The sequence below is a fragment of the Oryctolagus cuniculus genome, chromosome 6 (assembly GCF_051225735.1).
Source record: "Oryctolagus cuniculus isolate XC-2025 breed Fujian yellow rabbit chromosome 6, ASM5122573v1, whole genome shotgun sequence".
Classification (NCBI taxonomy): Eukaryota; Metazoa; Chordata; class Mammalia; order Lagomorpha; family Leporidae; genus Oryctolagus; species Oryctolagus cuniculus.
Window position 1 is genome coordinate 158,236,071 of NC_142872.1, and position 25,547 is coordinate 158,261,617.

General features: G+C 46.9%; 1 protein-coding gene across 3 annotated transcripts in view; it reads right to left on the reverse strand.

Annotated features, from left to right (window-relative positions):
• KCNQ3 (potassium voltage-gated channel subfamily Q member 3) overlaps positions 1 to 25,547 on the reverse strand; it is a 341,725-nt gene that overhangs the window by 23,691 nt on the left and 292,487 nt on the right. For 2 of the 3 annotated variants that reach the window (XM_008255917.5, XM_089335718.1), the window contains 5 exons: positions 24,357 to 24,467; positions 22,814 to 22,909; positions 21,285 to 21,379; positions 13,078 to 13,104; positions 79 to 281 (listed from right to left, as the gene is read on the reverse strand). In XM_008255917.5, coding sequence (XP_008254139.3) covers positions 79 to 281; positions 13,078 to 13,104; positions 21,285 to 21,379; positions 22,814 to 22,909; positions 24,357 to 24,467 — 532 coding nt within the window. Of the gene's footprint in view, positions 1 to 78; positions 282 to 13,077; positions 13,105 to 21,284; positions 21,380 to 22,813; positions 22,910 to 24,356; positions 24,468 to 25,547 lie in introns of those variants that run through there. The other variant, XM_089335719.1, reaches the window with a different exon arrangement.

Here is a 25,547-nt window from a genome sequence, read left to right on the forward strand (position 1 = left end):
AGGGGGCAGAGGGGGAGGTGAGGATGGGAGGGAGAGGAGGAGGAGGAGGAGACAGAATGGGAGGGAGGACGGCATTACCTTCAGAGCTCTGCCAGAAAGCGTAGGCTTTCATGCGGAAGGCGGTGCGGAAGCGCTCTTTATTGTTTAAGCCCACGGGCTTTGGTTCTTTAGAAGGACTTTCTTCTATGGCATCTACATTCAGAGGGGTAAATAGCTTTCCTTTAGTATTGCTACCACGAGGATTAGAAAGGCGAACCCGATCCAAGAGACCCAGCTTTTGGCTACAAAATAAGCAAAAGTGAACAATTTTCCTCCTTCAGTGCAGGCTCTTGTAACTTCCCACCCCTCCATAAAGACTCCCATTCTCCTCCAAGGGTGAATGGGGGCTGTGCACCCACAGTGCTACACCTGGGCTAGCAGCTCAGAATTGGACAGGGCATCGTTCAAATACAAGCTCAACAATTTACGGAGCTATCACACCTTGGGCACCTTTCTCGGCTGCTCTGAGCTGTGTTTCCTCCCGTGCCAGGCTGCCTATGGTGCATGCCTGGCTCTTGGAAGTGTGTGTGAAGAGCTGTGCCTTCTCCGTGCCCTTGTCCTCTGCACCACAACGTTCTGCTTTTCCTTGGAACCATCTCATGATGCCGATGCCCTGACATTGACTTATGGGGACAAATCCTTGTCCAATGTTCTTTGAATGGAGCTGACATGAGTGACAGAACTCAGTCCCCTTGGACCTGCTATCCACAGAGAAACCCCGCCCTGCATAGAATCTGGGGTGGGAAAAGTGGCATTCTTAGTTTACTAAATTCTAACTAAAATTCAGCAGATCTTTGAATTACGAACGTAGGCAACAAACCCCAACGATGGCTTCCACATCTGACTGTCCACAGTGGGAATCACAGGAAGTTTTGCATCCTGTCATTTCCAGGCAATGTTTATAGACATTGCTGCTTCTCATTCACAAAGCAGCACACGTGAGTGCACCTCAGATTGCCAAGCATTTTGATGGCTGTCTCAGTATGATCAGTTTCTTTTGTGCCTATATATTAGATTTGACTTAGGAGCCCATGTTCTCTGCCAAATTGTTACAAGGGTGCTCAACACAAAAACAAGTTAATAACTCCACAATAAAGCTGCCCTGGTGCAAAAAAAGCCATTGACTCTGGACTCGTAGCCCCGGGTCATCCTTGCCATCTGGTGACCTAGGACAAACCTTTGAACTCGGTCACCTTGGCTATAAACTGGGATGGCGTTTCCCGCCTCCTGTGGTTGTCATGATGTGACACTTATTGAGGATTTGGCATGGAGTCTGACACACAGTAGGTGCTTTATAAACATTAATTTCTTCCTTCTGTCTCTCAGTCTCTGCCCTCTTGCCCTAGTGCACACTAAGAATGAACTCCTCTTTGTGTAGAACTTCCCAGAGAGAGAGAGAGAGCGAGTGTGAGCCACATTGTTTGTTTTGTCTATCTCCTCAGTGTGCTCAATGCAGAGCCTTCCTCTCCATAATCCCACACAGCCTGGCACACAGTAGGTGCTCATGTGCTTGTGGAACAACTGGAAGAGGGAAGGGACACGAATGCTCCCGTCAGTTCTGTGTGAGCCTGGGATCACACTGCTTTCTGCAGAGTGTGTCTCGTGATGGCAGCCACAAGCTTCTGCCCCAGCTGCTAGTGTCTTCGCAGCCTGGCACAGTGTGCAGGCCATGGAGCTGAGGCTGCAGAGGTGAGCTGTGAACTCCCCTCCTGCTGAGCAGGGGCCCTGCGCTCTCAGAGCACCAGCTCCTCGTCTGTTAGGGGGGCCTGATGACACCTGCTTTGTAGAGCTTTTGGGAGTATTACATGTGATGCTATCTGTAAAGTTTCTTTCCTATAGTCTAGCATAGAGAAGGCACTAATGAATATTTGACAAGCAACCGAATGAATGGATGAATACATGAGTGGGGTATGGGTGACCATTGTGTCTAACTCCCCCTGGACCTGATATCCCTCCCTCTGCACTTTTTACTGCAATTTCATTGAAGCATTTCCTTAAGAATCTACCCAGGGTAAATCCAGAGAAACTCCAATTCTCAGGTCCATCTTCCCTGAGCTGCAGTCAGCAGTGTGGAGCTGTTGTCCCAACTGATGTAATGAATGACTAGGACAGAGGAAACGTCAGGACCCATGGGCTAAAAATAGACAAGACAGGAAGTCAACTGAACAGACTGAGAAGGTGTTTTCTGCCCATGAGCTGAGTTAGAGGGGAAGTGAGGACAAATGCTTCTCAAGCCCATGTCCCTGCCTACCTGCCTTGCCCTCCCTCCTAGTGGATCCATCTTCCCAAGCCCCTGACCCCCTGTACGCTTTGGCACACACAGGTCCTCCTCCTTGCAATGGCCTGTCTTGCCCTCTCAGCTGATGCCATTCCTATCTGTCCTGTAAAACTGTGTCCAGTTTCCACTCTGAGGAGTCAGGTGCTCCAAAGACGCACAGTGCATTTCTGCACAATATGGTGTGGAAATTGTGCTTTTCCATGCACACTTGCCCTGAATATAACTAGGCCTGATGTCTTGGAGCCCAGCACACACCCAGTTCAGCACCCTGCATGGGCTTTGGGGCAAAACCAGCCTGGGAGAGACACCCTGACAAATCATGTGACAGACCTTAAGCTCTCTGGTCCCCAGTGTCCTCACACACAGAATGATGACTTAAACCCACATTCATACAGTTGCTGAAGGGTTAAATGAGGTAATGCACATGAAGTGCTCAGCCTGCTGTTTGGAATGCAGGAAGCGTTCAATAAATGCTGGCTGTCATCATTATCTCCATAAATAATCCTCTTCCCACAGAAGCCACAAAGGCTGACGACACGTGAGAAGAGGGTGGATACAATTTCCTGGGCCACAGAAACCGGTTTCTTTTTAAAAAATAAGCTGAGATGAGTTTGGAGGGGATTCACACATTATCCTATGATGCTTCTTAATGCTGGTGGCAAAACCTCAACACTGTCATTATGCTGCACACTGGTAGCAGATGAGTATACTGAGGAGCTTAACTGGAGATAAACTAAGACAAAATTAATGGACGCCACTCCATCCTGACTTGAAATTTCAGCATAATTGTTGGATAAGAGAAAGATGATGGCAAGGCCCTTTTGCTACTATCAGTGCTGATATTTAGGATTTGCTTGCTTGGTATTTAAATGCTTCACTGCAGCTTCTCATGGTATGCATTACTTTGGACATGTTCACTTAATACTGCACCGGTCATGGATGGCAGGTTGGACTGGGTTATAAAACCAGATGCATCAGGCACAAGTCAGAAGCCTCGGTTCTGAATTACAGCCCTTGCACCTAAGAGGCTTATGGAATTCCTCCTCTAGCAAAGTGGGTGATCAGCTTACTTCTTAATCGTGTGGTCTGAAATCCAAGACCCCAAAGAATGATCAAATGCAAGGCAGGTTCACCCCTGAAGCTCAAAACCCTTCTCTGACCTCTCCATATGGGTTTCTAGGGCATAATCCAGGCCTTGTTCTCAGAGGCTACTGCAGACCTTGCAAGAAACGCCCTCCTTAGAGGGCCTCCTTACAGCTGAAATCAGATTTCCTAGAAAAGCCCACTCTCCTGATTTGCTGAGGGCAGACAAACAATTTCCAAATAAGCATCAAAAAAACTGCAGTTTCAGGGAATGGAGGCAGAAAGGTAAAATCACGGTTGCTCTGTTCTGGCAGACAAAGGCCTTGTCTTGGGTTGCTGCCTCGGGTCTCTCTGCCCACAGAGCTCCAGCCACGTTCAGTTCCATGCAGGTGCTGTGTACCCTCTGCCCGGGAGTACCTGTATCGCCTCTGGGATCAAACAACTCTGATTTTTGTCTAAAGCATCAGTCCCAAGGCTCAGTTTTCAGCACATCTGGACGTTCAGTATAGTAGCTAAGTTCCAATGAACCATTCACTGTGGCCATGGCAACCTTTAGGCTCTTCTCATTCCTGGTCCTTGGACACTGTAGTGAAATCTTTGACTCCCTATTGACTCTCCCACTAAGTGATTCTCAGTAAGGGTGATTTTATCTCCCAGGGGTCACTGGCACTGTCTGGAGACATATTTGGTTGATGACACAACTTGTGGAGCACTTCTGGCACCTAGTGGGTAGAGGCCAGAGACGCTGCTGAAACATCCTGCAATGCACAAGACAGTTCCCCACCACCTGAAGTATGTCCTAGCAACAGTACTGAGGTTGAGAAACTAAGAGCCAAGTCTTTGAAGCACAAACTACCTTGTTCAATTCAGAAATCCAGAGCCTGTCACGCTGCAAGCAAAGCATCATGATGTTGAAAAAAAGGAAGGACTAAATGTCAAATCTTCTGCTTATTTAATTAGCCCCACCCCAGCTGAGTGAGGGACTGCTGTACAGCACAAAGAGTGTGGACTTAGGAATAAGAAAATGGGTTCAAATATCTGATCTGCAGCTAATAGCAGCTCTTACTGATTTAATTTTTCACCCGTGTAAGGGAGCTCAACAAAACTGTGTTCAATACCTTGTACATTCTAGGCTTTGGGTAACTTGCTGCATGTATACTAGTGACTGAAACTGCTGTGGTTTTCAGCCTCCAGTATGCTTATGATAACGTTAAGGAGATCAAAATCTAGCGATACAAATATCGATAGACTATCACAAGGAAACAAAGAGTGCAGTAACAGGAATAACAGGTGGGCGCTTAGGTAGGGGGATGAGGGACGACAGGAAAGTGATTAGGAAGCCACATTCAGGGTTAAGGTGATATGGCCCCGGGGCCGGCACTGTGGTGCAGCGGGTTAATGCCCTGGCCTGAAGCGCCGGCATCCCATATGGGCACTGGTTCTAGTCCTGGCTGCTCCTCTTCCTATCTAGCTCTCTGCTGTGTGTGGCCTGGGAAAGCAGAAGAAGATGGCCCAAGTCCTTGGGTCCCTGCACCCACACAGGAAACCCAGAAGAAGTTCTTGGCTCTTGGCTTCCGATCGGCACAGCTCCTGCTGTTGCAGCCAATTGGGGAGTGAACCATCAGATGGAAGATCTCTCTCTCTGTGTCTCTCCTCTCTCTGTGTAACTCTGACTTTCAAATACATAAATCTTTTTAAAAAATGGTTAAATCTTATAAAGCATGGACTTGTGAGTGCTGGGCAAAATGCATTTATGGCCCAGAAACTGAAACCCATACTTGAAGGATGAAAAGAAGCTGACCCTCAAAGCAAAGGCATGAGATGTCCCCAAGTGGACATGTTAGGACTGGCTTTGTGTGACTACAGGGAGGACAAGTGGCCAAAACACTGTAAGTGAGGGTGGAGAGGCACTACATGAGCACTACAGATTGCCAAGAGGAGCATATCAAGTTGGACTTTTCAAAGCTCATACATATTCATAGCATCATTATTCACAATACTCAAAAGGTGGAAGCAACTCAAAAGTTGTCCATCAATGGATAAGTGAATGAACAAAATGTGTAGACATACAATGGGATATTACTCAGCTGTAAAAATGAGGAATATCCTGCCATATTCTACAACATGGTTAAACCTTGAGAACACTATGCTAAGTGAAACTGCTAAGTGACATAAGTCAATCACAAAAAGACAAAAACTATCCAATTCTATTTACATGAGGTGTTTAGAGTAGTCAAACTCAGAAACAATGGTTTGGGCAGGAAACAATGGGAAGTTCTTGTCTAATGGTTACAGAGTTTCCATTTTGCAAAGTACAAAGTTCTGGAGATTGTTCAACTATGTTAAGTATACTAAATACTATTGAAATACTATTGAAGTGTACACTTAAAATGATTAAGGTGGTAAATTTTATGTTATATGTATGTTACTATAATTTAAAAAACATTTGAAAGGACACAGTGGCTTCTTGGTGCAGAATGGGTTGGAGGGAAGCAAGAACAGAAGAGAGAGATCAATGAAAAAGTCAGTAAGATTTCCAGGCAATTTGGTGATGGTGTAGACAAGGGTGACTGTTGGTGGAAGAAGGAAGAGACTAGAATCTTGAGATATATTTTAGAGTTGAACAGCAATGATTTTCCGTGACGGATTCTATGTGGGCTATGAGGGAAACAGCAAAGGAACCACTCCTGGTTTTTTACCCCATAAATGGGCACCTGGTGTGTTGCCATTTTTTGAACTAAGCAAGGCCACAGATAAACAGTGAGGAAATTAGAAGTTGAGCATGGAAGGTATTACTTTTCGGAAGACTGAGAAGAATTCTTTTAAGCAGTCAGCTGGGGACCTTGTCTGCCACTCATATTCAGATTCATACACATTAAAGGCCCTGGTACACAGGATGGTCTTGAATAAATAGATGCTTCAATGATGGATGGATGGATGGATGGATGGATGGATGCCATGTCACTACAGACAAGAGTATTTTGAGGAAGTGATCTGTCTTGTATTGTTTGATATGACAACTCTGTACAGTGGTACAAACTAAACGACCAGTATAGAGCACCCAATCCCACTACAGAGGTTTAGACTAATTTTATTCCTCTGCTTGTTCATTCTTTCATCCTTCCATTTTACCACATGGAAAGAGTGGGAAATACGAGATCTGTAGTTGTCTTTAGGGAGACCCTCCAACACGAGAGTCGTCTTCACAGAGAAGGCATACTGGTAAACACCTGGCACCTCCAAGGTGTCAAACCTTTGGGGATTTTGTGCCCAGTTTTTCTCTGGTAAGAGCTATGAATAAAAACAGCCATTTCTCCCTTTCTTTTCTAGCACAATGAGAAAGCTTCACTGGGAATGAGATGATGGGGAATAAAGAGTGGCCAGCTGGGCCAGAAACTGAAAGGCTTCCTCAACAGTATCCGTGTTGAGAAAGATGGTGATTTCTTTAAGCTCTCATACTGTTCACGGTAGAGCTAAGAGAACCAAGAAATATACACCGTTATACATCATTTGTATGATGGTTAGTTGGAAGGGTCAACTTGGCTAAGCAATGCCCAGATGTGAGACATTATTTGTGGTTATCTCCAGGACGGTGCTTCGGAAAGAGATTCACATTTGAATCAGTAGGAAAGATCAACCTCACAAATGTGGGTGGGCACCCTGCGATTCACTGAGGGGGAGGTCAGATGCAGCAGACGAGGAGGGATCAGTGGATGAGGAGGCACTGTCTTCAGGCAGATGGAACCAAGTCAGGAAGCTGTGACCATTACTGTGTTCTAAGGTACAAGGTGCTCACAGAGAGAAGGCTCCATGCAGCACACAGAGGACAGAACTTTTCCATGTGTTTGCAGCCTTAAAAGTAGAATTTCTACTCTCAGAAAAACTAGTAGGAAGCCTCTAACCCTCTGTTAGCTGCCCCCTAGGGGAGGAGGGAAATGATTTGTTCGGGTTATGGGGAGTGTGCAGCAGCCATTGATCCATTGTCTCAGTGGGGTGGGCACCATGTTAACCATCAGGGCCCACACATGGTCTTCCTCCCAGAAGCTCTTGGTGTCCAGCAGGAACAGACAGGAGCAGACGTACCTCTGCTCTGACCTGCACTGCTCCCAAGGCCAGACTTGGTGGGAAGTGTTATGAAGTTCACTGTCATCCACAGAGCCAACCTTGCTATGAAGCCAGAAAACACAGCCCATGTTTTGATCTTTCCCTGCCGTCTGTTTCTATGTCTCAGCTGGTCCATAATTCAGTTTATAAATAGACTCCCCTCCATTATTCCCAGAGGAGAATTTAGACTAAGCCTTCTGGAAATGTCAGGGATAACTGTGAGGTTCAACAAAGTTGGTCCAAATCCCACCTCTGCAACTCTGTTACTATGCAGGCTGGGGCCATGTTGCAGGGTCTGAATGACAGTGGAAAATACTCACAGCTATGGGATCATGTTCAAGCTTCTGTTTGGCTGGGTAACAGTCTTCACATCAGTAAAATTAGAGGACTGCATGAATTGATCTCTAAACTCCTGTTCATCTTTACCAGTTGTTGATTCTGGCATGTGGGAGGTGGTTTACTACCAATGTCATCCACGACTCTGTGAGGTGAATTTCCTGTGGCTGCTGCCCTACGGAGAAGGTAAAGTGTGAATCACAGCATCTACCCAAAGCCTCCTTACTCCACAGCAGATCCTGGCTCTGTGCCCCTCTTTGCCTGCACAGCCTCCTCTCATGGCAGGGACTTTAGCCCTGTGAGCCAGGAAATGGTAGAAGCAAGTAAAACAAGCAAAGGGGACAACTACAGTGATTGATTAGGTGGCTGTTCCCAGCTGGCACAGTGGATGCGACCATGAACTATGAAACTAGACCAACCAAACCCAAGTTCTGTGCTTGCAACTTTCTAGCTGTAGACCTTGTGCAAGTCACTCACCTCTTCAGACCTCAGTTTCTTATCTATCAAGTGGGTATCAAAAACAGTGCTACCTATTAAGGTGGCTATTGGATTAGATGTGCTTAGCACTTCACCTGGCAAACAGGAAGCATTCTTGATAAGTTACAGTTATTATACCTGAATTTTTTCATCCAAATAACTTTCCTCTAGCTCTGTGATAGGGAGGATATAATAACAAGGTTGGAGATGAAGGTACCTGTGACAACTTGCATCCCTTTCTAAAGACAGATACCAAAAAAATAGAATGTTGAAGGATGCTATTGAGGTGGAACTGTTCAAATATACAAAGTAACAGTTGAGCTGGGGCAAGCAGTTGTCCTCAAAATAGTTACTTGTTTGGAGTATTCAAAAAGACTAGTTTCCATCAAAGACTAGTTCCATCAAATGATGCCTCTACTTATTAGTACTGCTGCATATCTAATGAATAGGCTATAAATGATGTTCAAAATGATAGTCCTAACACGAATGCCAAAGTCTTTTTTGGCAAAAATCTATATAATAAATAAACTCCAGTATGGTGTACTGTTGATGTTCTTCAATACAGTATTATTGTTAGGAACTTGAACATTTCCTGGCAGAATTTATGACTGTGGTAGACAACTATTGTTTTGTCCCTAGATCTTTGGTGTGGGGAGGATGCTACTATTTTCAGGAACTTATTCCTGATATTAGAACCAAGTGATTTTAATGGAGGCTGCCACTCTTAGCATCTTATGCCCACACCCACCTAGTTTAACAGGTGGAAACACAGCCCAGAGCTGGGTCCACAGCCTCTGCTCCACCAGCTGCAGATTGTTAGGGTGTCAGTATGTGTCTCAAATTGGGCCAATCTGCATACTCCCCGAGAATTTTCAAACTGATGTTGGATGAATGGTAAGTGGACAGAATAATAGGGAGACCTATTTGATCCTGGTCTGTTGGCATCCATATCTCCCTCAGCGTGGAAAAAAGTGGAAAGAATAAAATCACAGAAAGAGAAGCAGAGATAATTGATGAAGACAGAAAACCCAAAAGGGCTGCATCCTTTTTCCTAAGGATGCCTAACCTCTCCAACAGGTGTCCATGTGAGCCACTACAGCTTCCTGTCAGCCTCAGGCAGTTTAAGTTGAGTGTATGCCACTTGTGTGTATATGTAATATATAAAATACAGAAAAAACATACACATATGAGGTTTTTTCAAAAAGTTCATAGAAAGCTCTATTATGAAAAACCTTTGAAGGGAGTTCAAACTTTTTTACACTAAGTAGTCTTTGAGTTCAACTTTCTCTACAAATTTTCTGAGATCCTCTGACACACAGATGAGTATCTCTACATGCTTTACTAAGGAAGCTATGCATTCTACCTAAGGCACCATGAGTAGAACATGCAAGCCAGGTGAGATGGGAGGGGCAGATGCCACCTGGGAATCAAGATGACAGAAAGAAAGCCCTTGGCTCCTAGTGAGCCCAAAGTAGAAGTTGGTGCTCTGTCTTTTGCTTGACCTTTGGAGAAGGAGGCACAAAATGAACAAAGCCAATCTCTTGTTCATTGTAATTCAGCTCACTTTATGTTCCTCAAACAAGTCCACATAAATCAAAATAGTCAAGACAGCTCTTATAAAGCAATGGCTTTACAAGCAGCTATTGCCTTGAGGTCTTTGCAATAAGCTGTCTAAAAAGTTCTTTTTCTTACCCCCAACACAGCTCCAGGATCTGTTAAGTCACGGAGAGTGTGATTCTTTCTTTAGGTTGACAAGTAAACTGATGTGTGGCCTACCTATTCTAGAGGAAGACAGCAAGATAAACTCCAAATGTGACTCTATTTATAAATAATAATAAATTAAGATTGGAGCACCAAGTGATAGGCAGCTTGTTGAAGAAGTTAACTATCAATACATGCCAGTAAGTGCCCTGCTGGCCATCTGTGGTGCTCTTGCTCTCTGCCTTCTTGGGAAAAGGAATCGATCTCTCTGTTGACAATTCACCCATCCTCCCTTCAAATCTTGTTCCCTTCCTCCAGGCTGTGCAGCTACAATCACACCTGACATCTCACCTGCCAATCATCACCCCAGCCAGACTGCTGTTCAAATTCTGGATGAGGGAGACTCAGTGGCTTACATAACTAACCTTGATCTTCTTGGAGAAAGATGAGCAACAAACATCCAGTAACTCTAACCCTGAGAAATCATGGAATAGATTTTGCTGCTGAAGCCTGACAGAGTGGAGCATTTTTGAAAGGGGCACAGGTAAGTTGGTTAGTAGATTTCAGACCGCTGCTCTGCAGAAACATCCTCAAGAAAGCCACAAAATGCATCTATCTGTTCCCTTACTAAGCCCACAGAATCCAATGCACAGTGATATGCACAGACAACAATCCTCTCTTGCTTCTAGGTTTTCTTTCCTGTGGCTCCAGTTACCTACAGTCAACCATGATCCAAAGGTATTACTTGGAAAATTCCAGAAATAATGCATCCATTTAAAGTGGCTTGCCATTCAGAATAGGGTGATGAAATCTCAAACTATGCCCTTCCATCCTTTCTGAGATAGGAACCATCCCTTTGTTGATCTTGTCCACGCTGTATACACCAGCTGACTGCTAGTCATGGAGTTACAGCAGTGGCTGTTACAGTACCACAGTTACTTGAGTTCAAGCAAACTTATTTTACTTTATAATGTCCCCAAAGTATAAAAGTAGTAGTGCTGGCAATTGAGATACACCAACAAAGCTGTAAATACTTCCTTTAAGTGAAAATGTGATAATCTGAATAGATATTTTGAGAGTCCACATTCACAAAAGTTTTATTTTAGTATACTGATCCAATTGTTCTTTTAGCTGCTTTTAACCTCTTATTGTGTCTAATTTATAAATTAACCTTCATCATAGGTATGAATACATAAGAACAAAACATAGGCTACCTGGGTTCTGTGTTATCTATGGGTCCAGGCAACCACTGGGAGTCTTGGAATGTGTACCCTATAACCCTATAGGTAAGAGGAGCAGTCATTTCATTCCAGTTTGGCTGAATTCTGTTCCTATCTGTACAGAAATGGCTCTAGAGGTAGGTTTAATCATTCACCCACAATGTCAACACCTGCATAATTTAAAACCATGTTGGCCAGCACCGCGGCTAACTAGGCTAATCCTCCACCTGCAGCACTGGCACCCCGGGTTCTAGTCCCCATCGGGGCACTGGATTCTGTCCTGGCTGCTCCTCTTCCAGTCCAGCTCTCTGCTGTGGCCCAGGAGTGCAGTGGAGGATGGCCCAAGTGCTTGGGCCCTGCAACCGCATCAGAGACCAGGAGGAAGCACTTGGCTCCTGGCTTCGGATTGGTGCAGTGCACCAGCCGTAGGGGCCATTTAGGGGGTGAATTAATGGAAGGAAGACCTTTCTCTCTGTCTGTCTGTCTCTCTCTCTCACTCTCACTGTCTAACTCTGCCTGTCCAAAAAAACCAAACAAACAAACAAAAAAAAAAACAAAACAAACAAACAAAAACCCGTGTTGAACATCACGTTGGGAGTCTTGAGCCCTGAATCTCATAACAACTGGCATTCATGGGCTGTGCGACCTGGAGGGAACTTGTATCCTCAGGAGGCCTCAGTCTCTATAAACACATCTAGAAGGGACTCTGAGGTCTGTCTGCCCACTCCGCCTCTGTGAGTCACGAGCTGCTGCAGAGCCTCCCGCTAATGTCCTCCGACACTGTCATTAGTGATCCAGTCTTCCCTAAAATCTCCCCAAGTGCCCCCAACAGTGCAAACTGGGGCCAGGCAAGCAACTCTCAGTCCCTTTGACAACGCATGAAGGAGACGGGAAGGCTGGTTTGCATTTCCACATAGGGGTAAACCAGTACTGCTAGCAAAAGTCTCTTCTAAGAGGAATTACGTGTGGACCTCGGATCATGAACCACACTCTAGAGGCCTCGGCTCAGCTCCCCAAAGGCCACTGGTCTCAAGCGGTTCCCCTACTAGTCCAGGCTCCTGTCACCCTCTCTGCCCCAGTGCTGTTGTCTCTAGAAGATTAGCAGTTGGACTCGGGGGTTTGGCCACAGTAACAGTTCATATCACACGTGTAAATGTGTATGTACAGATGTATAAGTAGTTTAAACAGCTGTTTTCAAGAGCTTGTTTCCTAAGATCTGGGATAGAGCTCAGCTTTCTCGACACAGTGACAGCCTCTTAAGAGGAAGCAGATGGAGGGTTAGAGAAATGCCATGGCCTGGAGGTTCCTCTGCAGCCTGCAGTGACCCTGGCCTCCTGGGGGACAGTCACAGCTGTGGGGATCATGATTTACAGCCTCGAGTCACTTTCTGAAGTGTCACCTATAGGCCCAAGAAGCAAATGAAACAACACGTAATTGAAACAATGTCTTGATGTGATGCGGGACCCTGACTTTGAATTCTGGTTGCATCCTCAGGCACTCTGTGATCCAAAGGGAAAGACTCAACCTCTCTGGGCCCCGGTCTCCCCATCCATGGATGAGGATGTCAAGGCCTCTCTCGTACTTATAAAGACCAACTGAGTTCACAAATGCAGTCCTTTGGACATAGAACCAGGCCCAGAGCAGACAGATGTAGCTGCTGCCGTGGTTCCTATTAAGCTGTCCTGGAGCAACTGCATGGAAATGGCAGAGGAATATGGTGGTCAGCAGCTACAGTGAGCCCTGTGACCAGCATGGTCATCAGGGACCCTGTGCCACATGGAACTGGGCCCTCAGGCCCGACACTGGGCTGGGAAGAAAGGATTCGTAATCAGAACCTACCTGGCTGCTGCTTCCAGCTGTTCTTTCCTATAAGGAGAAAAGGGAAAAAGAAATAATGCATAAATACACAGAATGGCTGCATTCTTCCCGAGTTTGTCCCAAAGTTTCCCTTTGAAATGATGGCGTAGAGCAGAGCTCTGGGACATGATGGTGAGTGTGGGAGCAACCAAGTCACGAGGGGGGTGTCGCCAGCCACACCCCAGATCCAAGTGGCTACCATTTGGCTCTGAGCTCTCAAGGTTCTTCTCAGCTACTCATGCACCTGCTCATCCACAAAATGGTTGCTGAGCACCTACTCTGTGCTATTATCAGGGAATCTGTTTACTGACAAGGATAAGGGAGCCAGGAGGTCACAGGCAGCAGCCACCACCATTGTCACAGTCAACATTCTCACTACCACATACTGAACACTAATCAGGCACACGTGATGTTTTAAAATTAGAGCAGGAGAGAGAGAGGAGAGAGGAGAGAGGAGAGAGGAGAGAGGAGAGAGGAGAGGGGAGAGGGAGAGGGAGAGGGAGAGGGATAGAGAGGGAGAGAGAGAGAGACCTTCTATGGACTCCCTCCACTGCATGCCTGCAATGACCAACATGCTAAAGCCAGGAGACAGGAACTCAGCCCAGGTCCCCGACGAGGGTGCCAGGAGCCCAGCTACCATTGCCATCACTGATGCCTCACAGGGTCTGCATTATCAGAAGACTGGAATCAGGAACAGGAGCCAGAACTCAGACCCAGACACTCTGATGGGGACCATGGCTTGGGGTGTCAACTGCTAAGCCAAGCACTCTCCCCAGACTGATACTATTCCAAGCTTTTGTAATGGTTAACTAATCATCATAATAACCTTATGAAATAAGTACTATTGTCCTCTTGTTTTCCTGATGAAGAAATTGAGGCACACAGCCTCAGGAAGCTGCAGTCAGGATCCACCCCTAGGAAACCATACTCCTAACCAACAGGTGCAACACAAGCACTACACACACGTTCACAACACCGAACCTTTGCTGAGATTGTCCCCTGCCAAGAATTCTTCTTTCCTTTGACTGAGACAGCCTCACTCACCTGCTGAGTTCCATCTGGAGGGGCCCACCCTTAAGTTCATAAGTTGGTTCTCATCCAACTGCCCAGGGTCAGGACTGAGTTAATCTTTTCACATGTGGAGTTGTACCCTATGATTACCACTTGAATCATCTTTTTTTCAGATTCATGTATTTATTTGAAAGGCAGAGATAGAAGGAGAGAGACCAGAGAGAAACAGCGAGAGCTTCAATCAACTGAATCACTTGTCAAATGGCTGTAACAGCTGGGGCTCAGGCCAGGTGAAGCCTGGAGCCAGGAGCTTCTTCCAGATCTCCTGTGTGAGTACAGGGGACCAAGTTCTTGGCCCATCTTCTGCCGCTTTCCCAGGTGCATTAGGAGGGAGCAGGATTGGAAGTAGAGCAGCTGAGACTTGAACCAGCAACCATTTGGGATGCTGGCACTGCAGATGGAGACTTAACCTTATATGCCATAGTGTCAGTCCCTGGATCATCATGTTGTAGAAGGACGTGTAGCTATGAGCTGGTGGAGGGCAGAGCCTGTGGTTTTCAACAGCTCTAAAATCTCATCACTTGCATCCTAGCATGTGAGGAGTGTGGACTAAATGATGAAAGAACATCTGACTTATCAGGGGACCCAAAGGTGAGGGGGGTAGGGAGAGAATAAGAGGAAGCACAGTAGAGCAGGCAAAGGGCATTTCCATTCCACTGTCCATGCAGCAGCCAGCTCCAGTGTGGCGGGCATGTCAGATGCCCCTCACCTGACCACACAAAGGTGTTGATGACTTTGACTCCTGAGATCTCTGTGGTCCCACTGTGGAGTCATTTTCCTCCTATACCCAGCCCCACCCACTGGGCATCCATTGGGTGCCCATGGATGATGGGCAGCTAGAACCCATGCAGTCTCCCACACCCTCTTCCAGTCCCTCTCCCCCACGTGTCCTTTGCTGCTAGACCCTGACCATCAAGGAGAGACTGCCTGGCACCACATCCCACACCAGCTGCCCTCTGACCTTGCTGTCTCCCAGCTGCACATTTCCCCTTCACTCTAATCCCACCTGCCTGGCTTCCACGCCCTATGCTCCACTGAGATTATTCCAGGCAAAGTGCTGGCAAACTCCAAGTGACAATGTCCAGTGGGCATGCTCCTCATTTGTCTTCATCAGCCTAGGGCAGCTAACCCCATCTAGTTCACTGTTAGAGCCCCATCCCAAACACAGCACCTAGCACATAAAACAGTGAACATCTGCTCAATGAAGGGACTAAATGGATAAAAGGCTTTAACCACAGTCTGGACAGAGTGTTCTAGCTCCATGCCCACCAACGGTGGTTTCCCAGGACTATAATTTGGGAGCTTAGGGTGTTCCATTCCCCCTCATCTCCTCTGTGCTGTCACATCAATGCTTCCTCTCAGCCCAGATCCAGCCAGCACAGACCACACCTGCTATGGGCCAAGTGCTAAGACAACCACTTTTGATTTGACCCTCACAACACCAATCTTCAGAAATGAGTATTAATGTCCAAATAATGCTTGTTCAGCTTACTTTATACCCAGTTTTCTCCCCAAATAAACTTTTCTTCCCAGAGATATGATGGAAAGAATGGGCACTGGGAGATTATCCTGGTTCCAATCTTTGCTCCTTCATTTACTAGTGAGCTAACATTAGCCAAGCCAAGTAATTTCGTGGACCCTCTGATTCTTCAGATGGAGTTGTCAGAGGCTGGCAGTGTGATGCTGCCACCTGCAATGCCGGCACCCCATATGGGTACCAGTTTGTGTTCTGGCTCCTCCACTTCCAATCCAGCTGCCTGCTAGTGGACTGGGAAAAGCAACATAAAGAAGGTCCAAATGTTAAGGTCCCTGCACCCACGTGGGAGACCTGGAAGAAGTTCCTGGATCCTGGCTTTGGCTTGGCCCAGCCCAGGCTGTTGTGGCCATCTGGAGAGTGAGCCAGTGAATGGAAGGATCTCTCTCCCCTCTCCCTCTATCTCTATTACTCTGATTTTCAAATAAATAAGTCTTCCAAAAATGGTGTTATGAAAAATGGAGTATTTGTATTTATCTTCTAAATGCTGAATGAGATAGCATTTATGAAAGATCCAATGTTATTTTGTCAGAGGAAATGGTTACTACACATAGTGCCCCACCCCCCAACTCTAAGCACTTGACCCTGGTCACAGAAGGAACAAATTCTGGTTACAAACGAACTCTTCTTGTTCAAGTAACTTCTACTTTTTTAAAAAGATTTTTTAAATCTATTTGAGAGGTAGAGTTACACTGAGAGGGAGAGATAGAGAGAAAGGTCTTCTGTCCACTGGCTCACTCCCCAATGGCTGCAACGGCTGGAGCTGGCCGATCAGAAGCCAGGAGCCTCCCCCCGGTCTCCCATGTGGGTGCAGGGGCCCGAGGACTTGGGCCATCCTCCACCGCCCTCCCAGGCCACAGCAGAGAGCTGGATTGGAAGAGGAGCAGCCAGGACTAGAACTGGTGCCCATATGGGATACCGGCACCGCAGGCAGAGGACCAACCCATTGTGCCACAGCACCAGCCCCAACTTCTACCTTCTAAGCCTGTCTCCTCATCTCCACTTCAATTCCAATTATCTAAGAATTCTAGAACTATGCTGTCCAATTTTGTAGTCACTAGTCACATACGAGTATATAAAATGTATGTGTTTTTATTTATGGGAGAAGGAATGGAAAAAGGGAGGGAGGAAAGGGGAGGGAAGGAAAAGGCAGAGAATCTTCTATCCACAGGTTCATTCCCCAAACGCCTGCGACAGCCATGGCTGGGTCAGGATGAAGCAAGGAGCCAGAAGTTCAATGTGGGTCCTGGAACCCAAGTACTTGAGTCATCACCTGCTGCCTCCCAGAGTGTGCATTAGCAGGAAAGTAGAGGGAAAGCAGAGGTGGGATTTGATCCCAGGTACTTCGAAATGAGATGCAGGTGCCCAAGTGTTGGCTTAACCCCCTGCACCACAAAGACAGTCCCCAAATATGGCTATTACTATTAAAAGCTAAATTTCTTGGTTTTACTAGGAACAATCAAATGCTCAGTAACCACATGTGGACAGTGGCTCCCACCCTGGACAGCTGCTACTGCAGAAGGGTGAAGTCCAGCGTAATTCTACCACCGGGCAAGGACAGGCTCTGTACTCTTCTGTTGAGGTAAAGCAAAGTCTGGTTTTTCACATTTTCCCTCACCCTGCCTGTGTAAGAATATTCTTTCACTACCATTCACAGCACCATCCTGTACCTTCTCAGACTCCTGCCACCGGCTTGTTCTAAGTCTCAGCAGTTCCCATTGGCCAGCAAATCAGCAGACTGAGTTTGGTCTTAGTCACGCCCAACACGAAATGTGACCTGAGTAAGTCTGAACTTCTGGAATCTCAGATTCTTTTCACGCAAAATCGAGTTTGGACTTGAAACTCTGGGGATCTTTACAATTCAGAAACAATGAGTTATAAGTAGTAATAAAAGAAAATGGATGCCATCATTCACCATAGGTTAGCCTCAAGCACGTGGATGCTTGCAAAGTAACCAAGGACTACACTGAGCTGGAGATTCTGGTGTGGCGCCACAGCTACAAACAGCTACACAACTTTTTCCTTCCTAATCTGTGGCAGGGATGCAGAACGTGCAGCCACTGTGGAAAGCAGTCAGGCAGTTCCTCAAAAGGTAAAGTGTAGAGTTCTCAATACAACTCCTAGGTAGACACCCATGATTTAAAACGTAAGTCCACAGAAAGTGCAGACAGCAGCATTACTCATGATAGCCAAAAGGTGGAAACAGCCCAGATGTCCATTAACTCATGAATGGAGAAACAACATATGGTCTATATAATGAGATATTCTATCATGAAAAGGAATAAAGTTCTAGTGCAAGCTACTACATGGGTGAAACCTGCACACCCTACACTAAGTGAAAGAAAGCACACATAAACAGCAATGATTATATGATTGTTAGTACATGAACTTTTTATAATGGGCACAAGAACAACAAAACATGGAATCCTGGTTGCAGGGGCTGGAGAAAGAACCAGGAGTAACTGTTCCCAGGTGCAGGTTTCCTTCTGGGGTGACATTTTTCTGGAATTAGATTGTGGTGGTTGATGACCAAATTTGTGAGTAGACTCAAAACCAGTGACTCATCAGCTTTTAAAGAGGCATTTTTTACGGTATATGGAATCCTCTTATTGGTTGTGAAATGTATCTCAATAAAGTTGTTATTTAAAAAATAGAAGAGAAAAAATTTAGAGGGCAAATGAGGATACACCTGGGTGCTGTCAGCTACTTTTTTTGCCATTACCGCATGGGTGGGTTGGAATTCAAGGACGTTTCTCTTCCCCCATGGGACTGCCTTTTTTTCAGAAAGGTTTCTAAAAGAATTTCTCTGCTGACTTTGATTTTCAAGGACAAAATATAAAGAAAGAAGGAAATGTTCCCTTTTAGTTTAGAAGCCATTCCCATATCACAGCAGCTGTCGGCAGCACAATGTACTTCTCCAAGTCTCTGACAGCTAGGACAATGCCTATTTATAATAAATCAACCCAAAAGAATGGGCTCACTGCCAAGACCCTGGGATGCACAGCAAACAAAAATCGTCTTGGTTCTGCATCCAACGTGGTTGCACATGTTCTTTTTTGAGTTCAAGGTCACTCTCTTAAGGGGAAGCCACCTGCTCATTCTTTTTTTTTTTTAAACAGGCAGAGTGGACAGTGAGAGACAGAGAGAAAGGTCTTCCTTTACCGTTGGTTCACCCTCCAATGGCCACCGTGGCCGGTGCGCTGCAGCCGGCGCACCGCGCTGATCCAAAGCCAGGAGCCAGGTGCTTCTCCTGGTCTCCCATGTGGGTGCAGGGCCCAAGCACTTGGGCCATCCTCCACTGCACTCCCGGGCCACAGCAGAGAGCTGGACTGGAAGAGGGGCAACCGGGACAGAATCCGGCTCCCTGACCGGGACTAGAACCCAGTGTGCTGGCGCCGCAGGCAGAGGATTAGCCTATTGAGCCGCAGTGCCGGCTGCCACCTGCTCATTCTAAGAAGACTATGCTATCCAAAGCCATAAATGGCTGCAGCAATGATAGAAGTTAGAACCATCTAGGTCATCTTCTGAGCAGGTTAGCCTAGTGACAAGTGAGAAGACCTGGTGAGTAAATCTACATTTTGTCATTCATTCATTTATTGAAAACTTGGTTTCTTTCTTCTTTCTAACCCTTCTATCAGTTTCTTTAGCTTCCTCTCTTTGAAGTCCCCTCTCTGCTGGCTCATCATACTGATTTTTACCTTGCCCCAGCCCTCATCCTCTTACTTGACTCTGCAACCATTTGCTAGCTGATTTCCTTGCCTGGCATCTTGGGTCTGACTCACTCCACACTTGCTTTTGTCATCTTCCTGAAATGCAGACCCAATCACGTCATTCCCAGGCTTGTTTGGTTTCTCGTTGCCTTCAGGATCAAAGCTAGATTTCTTTGCAAGTCACCCTTGCTTGTCCCTGCTTTGGCTCAGTGCTTGGTGTATACAAGAAGCTCAAAGGCATTGATGAACTGGATGCCCTGGACACAAAGCACCAGCCACGAGAATTTCTCAAGGAGGGAAGGCAAGGTGGGGTCAAGGGGAAAACAGTCAGCAGGAGCCCATTTGTGACACCTTGAACCTCATGTTCAGGTTTTGGACTTTCTTGTCTTTGTCATGCTCGCCCATTGGGAGTTTTTGTGTAGACAAATGAGCCACTAAAACTCAAATTTCTTGTGTTTCCTTATAGCCTTACTACAAACCAATGTTGAGGGTGGAAGGGTGAACCGAGGCAGAGTTGAGAGGGGTCACAGGTCCAACAGAGACTATATGGGAGAGTGAGATGGGGACAGTAGTGGGCCACATTTATGATCCATTGAAATGCCAGACACATGCCAGAGACACGCCTCAGAGCAGGTCCCAGTCCTGGGTACAAGGCTAACTGTGTCTCTAACTTTTCCTTCCAAGTCATGGGTTGTTGGGAGTCCACCATTTTAGCTGCAAACTTAAAACCCTGAGCATAGGACCACAGTACCTAAAACCTGGAGGGTAAAAACCTGTCTTAGAATCCCCAAAACTGAAAAGATCAGAGGCATTGAGGACCTGATCCTGGGAGAAGCGTTCAAAGTTTCTGAGCCTCACCCGATCATCTGCAAAGGGAAGCTGGGAATGCCTCTCTCTCAGGCTCACTCCAAGAATGCAGGGTGGGCCAGGGGGTCAGAGTCACCTGGGGCTTCCCTTCAAGACCCTTTCCCACCACACTTCCATCCGGACTGCTGAAGCTGGACCATGAACCTGCATTGTCCACAAGGCCCCCTTGATTCTAACTCATCTTAACCTCTCTCCCAGGCTACCTGTGAGGAAATAGGAACTTGGAAACCTGAGAACACAAAACACCACCTCTGGGTCTTGGGGCCACGCCAGGCTGGGGGCACATCCAGGACAGGTAGCATGGTCCTTAGTGCTGGATCCCCACAGCCTCAGCCCATTTGTCCTGATCCTACATTGATGGGGCCCTCCCCTGTCAGTCATTCCACACTGTTCAGCTGGTAACCCCTGGCTGGTGACACTAGGAGCTACCTGGGGATCTTTAAAACATCACAATGCTGACTTTGTCAGCATTGTTATACAGTGGGTAAAACAGCCACGTAAGTATACTCCAGTATCCCATGTGAGCAATACTTCAAGTCCTGGCCGCCCCATTTGTGATTCAGTTCCCTGCTAATGCACCTGAGCAGGAAGTGGATGATGGCTCAAGTACCCGGGCCCCTGCCACACACATGGGAGACCTGGATGCCTGGATGTAGTTCTTGGCCAGGGCCTGGCCTACTCCTGGGCATTGCAGCCATTTGGGGACTGAATCAATGAATGGGAGATCTGTGTCTCTCCTTCTTTCCATGTTTCTCTCCTTTTCAAATAAAGAATTTTAAAACAGCCTGCTGTCTGGGCTCCAGGTGCGGGGGTTCTACTTGATCAGCCTGGAGTATGGCCTGGGTATGGAGATCTCTTCAGCTCACAGATTGATTCTAAGGTGCAGCCCCTGTAGGGTGCCACCACCAGGAAGAACATCCTCCAGGAACCCAGGAGGCCACAGACACAAATGCAGACCACAGAATGATGGTGACCCATGCCCTGAGCACTTTGGAGTTGTTACTTACCTGAAGAATGGGAAAGAGACGACAGATTCATAGAACCTCCACGTCGCCACCAGGTCTATCCTGTTTGGGTTGGTAGCATAATACCTCCATGCAGCCTGGGGACAAGAGCGGCAGGGGTGAGCCACTGTCACCTGGAACTTTCACAAAGAATCCCACGACACAGGCAATTTTAAAGCTCTTGACTCCTGAGAATTTGAGTCTGCGTCGAGCCAACAACATTCAAGATTCTTGGCTTTTTGTAGCTCCTTTTGAGAAGAAAAACCTTCCCTGGCCATCTCAGAACTATCACTGATATTATGGAGGGTGGCTTTGAAAGAGTTACAGTGGAGGGAGATGAGAAGGTACAGAAACCGTGAAAGAGACAAGGACCACTCTTTCCAGAATGTTCTCTGAGACTTATCAGATCCAATAGATAGGACAACAATTATGTGCCACTTCTGGGTAGGAGAGAGAGCCTAGAGGAAGATTTTCTGGAATTCCTCAAGTGCCCTAGTGATTTGTGGTTTGCAGGAGTAATGGGGCAGATGGTTGGAGATGGGAACCAACTCAAACTACAAGACGTAGGATGACTTCATACACTGTCCTTTGTCAGACACTTGCAGTACCACAGGGAGACTCGCTACAGCTGGACACAAATTCAGGGGTGGGCGGCCATGCCCTAAGCGTTCAGCTCACTGTAGCCAGGATAGAACTTCATGACTCACTGTTTTTGCAATTCCCAATTGCCATGAGGTCATGAAGTAGCAGCTCCCACTGAAGTCTAAGAAGGAATACTTCTGCCTTTCTTACTGTTTCTCACTACAATCTCCAGCCCCTCGTCCATAGCCAGGGAAGTGAGGGAGAGGTGGAGAGCTGGCAGTGGTTCATGACTGTCTACTGGGTAGGACAAACAGGTGAAATGGGTCATTATTTTTTTGTCACATGTAAGGCATGTCTTCCTGCCTTGGCTTAGGGCTGTCTATCCTAATGGGTGTGAGGGAGCCAGTTCTTCTTGTACCCAAATAGATAAGTCCCTGGAATTATAAAAGATTCTTCCATTTAGGTCAAGTTTTAGTCAAGTCTTAGATTGGAAGCAGAAGCAGAAGGAAGCCTAGTGCGGGCCCCAAGTCTGAGCCAAATTCTCTACTCCAGCATTATCAGGAAAACCAGCTGAGAGGTTGACCCTACTGTAGTCTTTCTTGCTTGGCTTGGAGGTGGGATGGGAGTGTGACAGGACTCAGCCCCAGTACATACCAAGATACGTTATAAAGCTCATGATGGCAGTGACCATAGCCATCCATCCACAAGTGGGCATGAGCAAGTAGGCTTGCTCCTGTTTGGGAATGTGCCGTGTGTGTACATACATGCATGTATACACACACACACACACACACACACACACACAGGCTCCTGGTGCCTATTCCAGGTCATAAGCTTGAGGATGTCTTTTTTTCTCTGGGGATGTGTGTATGTGGGTGCATTCTACACACATACACACACACACACACACACTCTTAGACCCACCACAGTTCATTCCCAGGCACACGGACCTGGATGAGCTCGGCAGCTGGCTTCCTCCTTTTCTCAAAGTGCTTCTGACGATGCTGCTCCTGCACCTTGAGTGCCAGCCCTGATCCCAGGATACCCTGGAGAGAGAGGGTGTGACAATGGTCAGTCCCACTGCACTGTCCTGGTGCTGCTTCCCCACCACCAGAGTGGGCAGTGCGCTCGCAGCCCAGCTAGGATGACATTGCAGAGAGAGGGGGAGAAGGGAACAGCAAAGGAGTCTTGAAGTCGGAAAGGCCTGGGTTCCAATCCCAAGGTCATGTCCAGCTGCAAGACCCTAGGCAGACCTCTGATCCAGGCTCCACCTCACATCCTTCCACAGGGCAGTGAGGTCACAGGACCTGCCTCACAATTCTGATAACACAAAAGGGGGATGACACACAGGAACTGCCTAGTGATGGACAGCACCTAATAGATGCCTGGGAAATGCTAACTGCATTTTGAAGGTCTTTCAGCTACTTGAACTGTCACTTGAGACATTCACTGTAGCCAGAATCTTCCCCAACTTGGGATCCAATTCACTGTTCAGGTCTGCTTTGCATACAGTGGATAGAAACACAACCTTTTCAAAATGAAAAGAGAGCTTAATGATTGTATGGCATCCCTGCACCCCTCACTGGCTTCATCAGTGAGAAAACAGGAAGGGAGGTCATCTTCCTATGCTCCAAAGGCTCAGGAAAAAGAACACGGCAGGGCTGCCAGTGGTGAAAGAACATCACGGACAGACGGGAGATGCAGAGAGTGGCAGAGGGACTGCTGTTTAAGAATGTTTTGTTCAAGCTTCAGAATCCAAAGCCAGGCTTTAGAAGCAGATCCCTGGCTCCACAACCCAGAGCCTTGGGACTGTGGAAAATTCACAAACCTAATTAAGTCTCGGCTTTCTCATGTGGAAAATGAGCTAAATACAGCAGCCAACTAGTGTTGCCATGCAGTTTAAAGGAGATGATGTAAGTAAGATGTTTGGCATGATCAGGGGCACAGGTCAAGTTCAATAAGCGTCACCTACTTTTATGGTTACTACTGCACATCTGTAGTAGTGGGATTTGGGGAACTTGTTTCATTACACTTCCTACAATGGATTTTTCTTAGGCAAGTGCAATTTTTACATAAACTAGCCAATGTTATGGCAAAGGAAGGGCACTCACTCACATGAAGGACTTGACCTGCAGAAAGTGCTGGGGACCACAGGTGAAAGAGAGATACAATGGATCATTACTCAGCACTAAAGAGTGAGAAAAAAAATAGCCTATGAGCCCTGGAGGAGTTCACAGCCCCCTAGTGGGGGCAGAGAGAAATGCGCAACCCAGCATGAGGCCAGGAATGCTTCTACAGAGCTGCATCTAGAGGGAGCCATGAACTCAGCTACAGAAGGCAGCCTGGAAACCCGGTCTATGGACAGGAAGTCTTCAGGGGCATCACAGTAATGCATAAGAGGATGGCTGGTGAGCGGCTGGGTGTGGGAGTTAGGGGGTGAAAAGATGACACTGAGGCTGGCATGGGGGGGCGGGTCCTGCACGTCACACTTACCGCTGGGAGGGCAAAAAAGGAGACGCCAATTAAGGAAAAGGTGGCAGCAATCAGACGGCCTTCCCACGTCTTGGGAGTCTTGTCTCCGTAGCCAATGGTGGCCAGTGTGATCTGAAGAGAGAAGAGACTGTCACTCCAGGAAGAGGGGACTCAGCGACTCCTTAGCTGAGCTCCATCCAGAAGCTTCCGGAGCAGCGTGGGGGCTGCTCTTGCTCACCAGAGTCCCATGACAGACAAGGCACCAAATATCTGAGCAACTTGGGCAGCAGCCTTGAGACCACAACCTGTTAATAAGTTAAGCACTTCCTACCTACAGTCAATCAACATATATTCCAGTCACTGTAGACAGGTTGTGTGTGTGTGTGTGTGTGTGTGAGAATGAGTGATTTTGTGCACAGCCACTCTTGTGAGTCAATGCGTGTTTTCACATGTTTCTATTACCAGCACATGTATACTTACAATTGTGTATCTGCATGTGCGAGGCCGGCTGGCAACACAGTTAACCTCATGGCATTTGGAAACTAACTGTTCTTCAAATCTCAGGCCAAACATGCAGTATCTGAGAGACCTTGAATTACTTCCTTAACCTCTTCATGCCTCAGTTTCCCCACTTTCCCAAGGTGCTAATAGCAGGACTGAGTTTAAGGTATATAAATGGAAAGTGTTCATATTGATGCTCTTGATAATTCTGCATTAGGATGATGCGTGCTTGTTGGGGTTATACCTCTGTGTGGGCACTCAGGTCTGTGTTGTACCCAAGTGCACCTGCCACAGTGTGTGTGTGTACCCATGTGTACCTGCCACAGTATCTGTGCACACCCATGCAGATCTGCCATACTGTTGGCCTCTGCATGTCCTTAATAAGCTAAGATCCCTCAATGAGCATGCAGAAAACTGTTCTGAGCACTGACTTCCTTTGTAAAAATTTGTAATTTTAATTTTTTAACTTATTTGAGAGGTACAGGGAAAGAGAAGGAGAGAGAACTCCCATCCATCAGATCATTCACCAAATGTCCAGGAGTTAGAAACTTAGCCCAGGTGTGCTACATGAGCCAGGGCCAACCACTGAGCCAGCGGCAGGAAGCTGAAACTGGGAGAGGAGCAGGGACTCAGGCACAGGCTGGGAACATTCCTGCCCTGGCTTCCATCTCTGCCTGCAGAGTGCAGTTGCCTGAGTGTGTCCATGCCACA